General features: G+C 44.5%; 1 protein-coding gene across 1 annotated transcript; it reads left to right on the top strand.

Moving 5' to 3' along the window:
* Positions 1–1,587: 1,587 nt before the first annotated feature.
* LOC310784445 (protein translocase subunit SecA-like) lies at positions 1,588–6,412 on the top strand (the record flags this gene model as incomplete). The annotated part of the gene is given in 4 exon segments (XM_083645440.1): positions 1,588–2,014; positions 2,798–3,340; positions 4,031–6,306; positions 6,308–6,412. Coding segments are annotated over 4 exon segments (3,351 nt in total).
* Between the last annotated feature and the right edge of the window lie 226 nt (positions 6,413–6,638).

The raw sequence follows: 6,638 nt of genomic DNA, 5'->3' as shown, positions 1-6,638 counted from the left end.
AAGCAACACATGGGCAAAACTCTATTGGCAAAACAGCAGCCTGGTGCTGGATCCTGTGTGAGGCATCTAGGCTAAGCTTGGTGTAGCTGGAGGGGAAACTGCCTATCACTGGGCGTCTGTTGAAGCCTACAGCATGGGATGGGACCTCAACTACTGGGCCAGAGCACAGGCCACCAGAGTCACGGAGCTAGGGACCGATCCAGCCTGTGTCAGCTGTACTGCAGAGAGAAGTGGGGGAAATCACACCAAAACACAGCAGGTGAAGGCAGGCAAAGGGGAGGCTGCATGGTACACCTGGCCTTCTTCACAATCAGAATCAGAATCAAAAAGACTTTAATGATCCCCGGGGGGAAATTGGGACAAGTTGCAGTTGCTCGCACTCAGGCATGAAATATCCACGTAACACAACATAGCATAACACAGTATCACACAGTATCTCCCTACACGTAAAAAACAGCCAATAAAACAAAATACAATAAAATAAAATAGAATAGAATAAAATAAAAAAGATGCTTACTGAAATTAAATTAAATCAAATTGTACATTACGTGTGACGTAACTAAGGCACAGTTAACCTATCGGCTGACTCATAGAGACTGAGTGTCTCCGAGGTGCTCTTCTTAGTGAGGCGTTAAAGAGTTCAATGGCCACAGGCAGGAATGATTTCCTGTGCCTCTCTGTGGTGCATCTGGGTGGGATCAGCCTCTCACTGAACGTGCTCCTGTGTTTGACCAGTGTGGGTGAGAGTCATTGTTCATGATGGAGCGTAGCCTGGTCAGCGTTCTCTTCTCCGACACCGCTGTCAGAGAGCTCAGCTCCAGCCCCACAGTGTCCCTGGCTTAAGGGGAATGATTGTTTCTAATTGGCCCGCCTACTAGAGGCGGTGCCCTTTTCCTAAAGGTAGCAGCCATCACATAACAAAGACATGTCATCTTGAAAATGCAATATTTGTTACTTAGCCTACATAATGTTATAGACTACTCTAATTTTCTAGCAGCCAACAATCAAAACACTAGCAGAAGTTCCTGTACCAGGGCTCCCTTGATAATAGATTTCGATCTCAATTGGACTGGTTAAATAAAGGATAAATAAAATAACAATAAATAAAATAAGAACAATTTTAACAAGTTGGTTTAAAGTAATTAATTAAAGTAATTAAAATGTATATATATATATTTTTATCTTTCAGGAAAACAGGTTGCACATGAAAATCAATGCCTATAGCTGCTGAAGAATTATTCAAAGATGGGACGACCAAAAGAAGCAAACATGGGCAACAGACTGAGATGCTACAAGTGTAATACAGTCCTGCCTCCATGCAGGTCCTGGGATGATTTTCACAAAACTACTCTTCATGGACGTTATGTATACGAGTACAATGGAGGTGCATACTACAGGCAGGTTGGATGGGATGATATGTACGAGTGTAACTATTGCTTTAATCAGCCAATCAGGGATCAAGAGAACAGGAGGAGAGAGGAGGAGAGGAGAAGAGAAGAGGAGAGAAGGAGAAGAGAGGAGGAGAGGAGAAGAGAAGAGGAGAGACAAAGGAGAGAGGAAGCGAGGAGAAGAGAAGAGGAGCAAAAGATGAAAGAACAGCAAAGGGCAAAAGAGGCCTTGGAGAAGAAGAGACAAGAATTGAATCAAAGACTACAAGAGTCACACAGACAAGCCAAAGAGCAGAATGAGATGCAAGAGCTGAGCAGTGACATTTCAGAGGAACACGAGTCCAAGCGAGATGTTCTCATAAGCCATCTGAATGAGTTTGAGGCAAATTATGAATCAGGCAGTGACAGTGATGAGCTTCTAGAAATCCTCTCATCAAAATGTAACATCCCAGTTCCAGAGCTCAGTCTCACTCAGCTGACAGCTGAGCAGCTGGGGAACGTCCTGGCATCCCTGGACAAACTTCTGTTTGACGAGTGGACCAGTGCTCCTCCATCCCTCAGCACTCTGCAGCACGCTCAAGTGTTCATCACCGAGCTGTGCGCCTTGTCTCTGGAGATATCCGAGGGTGTTTCCTTACAAACCATCTCCAATCATGTGCAGTTCCTAGTGGGGTCCATCAGCCAATCAGCATGTAATGTTTGTGAGAGTTTCCTGCTGACTCAAGCCCTGTATCTGAACCTTGTGCACTTTTTCACTGGGTATGGCAGCTCTGATGACACTGATGCTTCCCTCATAGCCAAAAAATGGGCTGAGGATGAGCTTTCAACTGGGGATCTCTTTCTGATAGAATTCCTCTGCAAACTCACATCATCACTACAGAGTACGGTTGAGAGAGCCACTGTGTTCATATTAAAGATGGAAATACAGTGCTTGAAGCTTCTCTTATCCACACTCACACATCTAAATGGCAAGGAAACTCACTCAGAGTGCACCGAAATGCTCCTCAGACTTGTGAAAACAAACCAATGGACCCCAACCGAGGCAGTAGCTCTACTCAAAGCTCTGTCACAGAGATATACAGAGGATGCTCCAATAAATGAAGTCCTTACATTGGCACTTTTGTATGACATATCACCAGAGTGGACAGATGACTCCGGACGCTCTCTCACCCAGGCTCTTGACTTTGTTGGCCCTGAGAAATTCCAACAGGATTTCCAATTGTCTCTCAGGAGGCAAAATGAGAGCAGTCTAGTTGCCGCTCTAGCAGAATTAAAAAGGTCCAGGAATTTGGATGATTCTGCGATTGATATGATAAAAAACATTACGACTGGTGTCCTGCAAACTTCAGAAAATGCCCCCCAAAATGTGCCATTTATCAAAGAGTCCTTTAAATGTGTGAAAAATGCAGAAAACATCCAGAGCTCTCTGTCTCAGCTCTGCAAAGCCGTTTTTGACACAAAAGGCTGGTGGCCCACAGTGAAGCAGATGCTGCGGTGGTGTGCGTTGGTGCTGCCTGAGAAGAGCGGAGAGCTGGAACTGGTTGGTGTGGAAGAGGACTCGTGTGTCACAGCCATGTTTGCAGCTTCACGAGTCTGCATGGGAGACAAACTGGACGTCGTGCTGAGCTCTAACGTTCAGTCAGAGGAGCAAACTAAGGAGTGGTCTGATTTCTACAAGCACATTGGAATTTCTCTCAACACAAACATGAAGAAGACCAACGCATCGCCCCGGGATGTCTATAAAGCAGACATTGTGTTTGGTACCATGGATGACTTTGTCTCAGATTACTTTCAGTACGGCTTAGAGGTGATGGAAACAGGGAATCCTCTGCCTAGTCGTGGATTCATCATTGACGTAAGATGTCTCAGTGCCTCCCATGATCTGGAACTTTCAAGCCTCAAGGACAATGATGCCCTGGCATTTGCGGCAGAGATCCTGCAAAGCATCATAGGTAAATTTCACAGTGAGGACATGGGACTGAGACAGGGCTTTATTAAGGCTCTATTTCATGTGCTCCACGCCAACCTTAACAATGAGACACACAAAGTCACCATCTCACAGAAGATTAATGGAAAGGAATTGCCTTTGAATGAGGTCTTTCTTCTGAGCTGTCTTGAGAATCTCCTGAGAGTTCTTACTAGAGAAACAGAGGCTGAGAAGCCCAGGTCATCTCTTGCAGGCAAATGGTGTTTGGAGATTTTATTGGCCTGTGCAGTGAAATTCCAAGAACCGACTACAACAAAAGAAGTCTTCCTGATGGTTTCAAATCTTGAGGAACAAAGGCTTTGGTCACCAGTAGAGGCCCTAGACCTCCTTGGAGCATTAACTGACCACCATCATGATGAAGGCTGTAACTCCATCATGAAGATTTTGCATTTGATGGCAACATACCAGGTTTCTTCCAAGTGGACAGCTGAGAACAAGCAATCTGTCCTTCAGCTCTTAGATTCAACTGGAACTGAGAATCTGATCCAGCTTTTAGAAAAAAGCCTCAAAGCTGAGAAAGCAAAAAGCATTGAAACTCTCATTGATGAAATAAGGCAAATGAAAGACATTGATGAACCAACACTGGTGAAAGTGCACTGCATAGTAAATCATGTAACAAACCTGATTAAAACCGGTGAAATTAAAAACCACACAGATGTACAGCGAGCTAGGAATCTGAGTCACAGCACGGAGACAGAAGACCTTCAGGAGATTCTGGCAGTCTTATGCAATGCTGTGCACCTTCGTGTGGCTGAAGGTAAGTGGTGGCCCAGAACCACTCAATTGATAAGCTGGTGTCTCTTGGCCTGGTCTGACACAGGAAAACTGCTGGAGATGGGCACCGGAGAAGGGAAGTCTTGTGTCATAGCAATGTTTGCAGTGCTGCGTGTGCTAAGGGGTGAAAAAGTAGATGTTGTGTCCAGCTCATCTGTGTTATGTCAAAGAGATGCATTAGAATGGAAAAACTTCTACTTGTACTTTGACATCACAACTGACACAAACACAAATAAAACCAAAGATGAAGATCGACAAGAATGCTACAAGAAGGATGTGGTCTACGGAACTATCGAAGCCTTCGCTGCAGATCATCTTCGCGAGATATTTGAGATGAAGAATGTGAGGCCTGGTCGCAGCTATCAGTGCATCATCATCGATGAAGTGGACTCATTGCTGCTGGACCAGGGAGTGCAGCTGACCTACCTGTCCAGCCCCATGGCCTCCATGCAGCACCTGAACATTATTCTGGCCATGATCTGGAGCCACGTCAGCCAGTACGGCTTCCTGTCTACAGGACACCAGACATTCGTACAGGGTCCCCCTGCTTCATTCTTCAAGGCCATATTTGACTCAATTGACACAGAAGAAACTGAAATTAAAGACCCAATGGACATTTTACAGATTGCTGAAGAATGCAACATTGTGCCGAAAGGATTTACAGAAGACATCTATAGAAGTGAAAAGGATGAACTTCTTAGAAAACTGAAAACTGTGAGTCAGGATGCTATGGTGGATTTCTTACATGAAATTGAGCACTATGTCCCCTATGGTGTTACTGATTACACTTTAGATGACAACGGATTGCTCGATCTTAGGAAATCCAGCCCAAGCACCAACCAGAACATTCAAGACCTTACATTCCTCGTTTTGGAAGAAGGCTTGTGCTGTCCTCTCTATGATTCAGAAGAAATTCTCATCAAGCCCATAGCAGAATTCATATTGGAGAAGATCCAATACACCCCATGTACAAACACGAAAGACAAAACCAGCATCCCTGGATTCCTGAAAAGTCTGATAGAGAAGAAAGTGTCAGTTTGGGTCCAGAATGCATTTCTGGCAATTAGACTGAAGCAAGGACGAGAATATGTTGTCGAAAATGACAGTATCTGTCCCGTGGACTTCAGATCTACTGGTATAGTAGAACTGAATAAGAAATGGGGTGATGGTCTGCAGCAGTTTGTTGAGATTAAACACCAAACCAAACTGAGCACAATTTCAACAGTGACAAACTACGTTTCTAACATCTCCTTTTTTGAAAAGTACAATGGGAGGATATATGGAACAACGGGGACACTTGGGAGCAAAACAGATATTCTGTTTTTGCAGGACCTATATCCAAATCTCTTTGCCTGCAAAATGCCAACATTCAATAGGAAGAAGTTATTTGAGGTCAAAGGTACTCTGAAGACCTCAGCTGAAGAGTGGAAATCTGAAATAAAACGTGCGGTGATGGCTCAGATTTCCACAAATTCATACAGAAATGGAAGAGCAGCCCTGGTGATCTGTGAAACAATCAACAAAGCCAAAGATATCTACGAAGAGCTGAGAAGCAGCGCCCCAGGTGAAATCAGTCTGTACTGCCGCAGTGACAAAGACAGTTTAAGCAAAATAGACAAGGAGTTGCTTCCTGGTGATGTCATTGTTGCCACAAACCTTGCCGGGCGTGGCACAGACATAAAAGTTTCCAAAGAGGTGAACAACAACGGGGGACTATTTGTGATCCTCTCCTTCCTTTCTGAGAACACAAGAGTGGAAATCCAGGCTTTTGGTCGAACTGCTCGCAAAGGTAAACCTGGATCTGCTCAGATAATCATGTCCACTGATCATCTGCAGCAGTCCTTCGGGACAGTGTCTTCTCTGGAGGAAGCGAAGAGCACAAGGGATAGACTTGCAGCAGAAAAGATAGATCACATGACATATGACATCGCTGAGTTGAGACTGCGGGAGGATCTGTTTTCAGAGTACTGCAAAACTCTTCAGGACATCCACAGGAGCACAGATGCAGAGGAAGGAAGAGCTGTTGTTGCCATCATGAATGAATTCTGGGGAATATGGCTGCAAACGAAGTCAGAAGAAATTGACCAGTTGAAAAGAAATGAACTGGAAAAGAGCTTGAAAGCTGATTTGTCTGTGGCAAAAAGTCAGTCTGAAAGTCAGATTTCACCGTACTCTAGCATGTATCACTACATCAATTTTGGGAATATCGCACTGGGCGAAAAACAATGGGATGTCAGCAGAAACCTATTTGAAAAAGCCATGAAAGATGAAAGTTGGGCAGCCATAGCTTTTTACAGTCATGCGTACTGTATTATAAAGCAGAGGAAGGCAGATTACCTCACTAAGGCCGAAGATGATCTAAGGAAGGCAAAGGAGTCTGTGAAGTACATCATTGGAGAATCCATGGTCTGTCTGCAATTTGTAAGAATGTCCAATCCAGACTCCAAAGGCAACCCAACCAGCCTTGAAAAACAGTTCACAACCAAGTG

Source organism: Poromitra crassiceps (genome assembly GCF_964638095.1).
Source record: "Poromitra crassiceps genome assembly, chromosome: 10".
NCBI classification, from domain to species: Eukaryota; Metazoa; Chordata; class Actinopteri; order Beryciformes; family Melamphaidae; genus Poromitra; species Poromitra crassiceps.
This window is presented reverse-complemented; position numbering and strand designations above follow the sequence as displayed.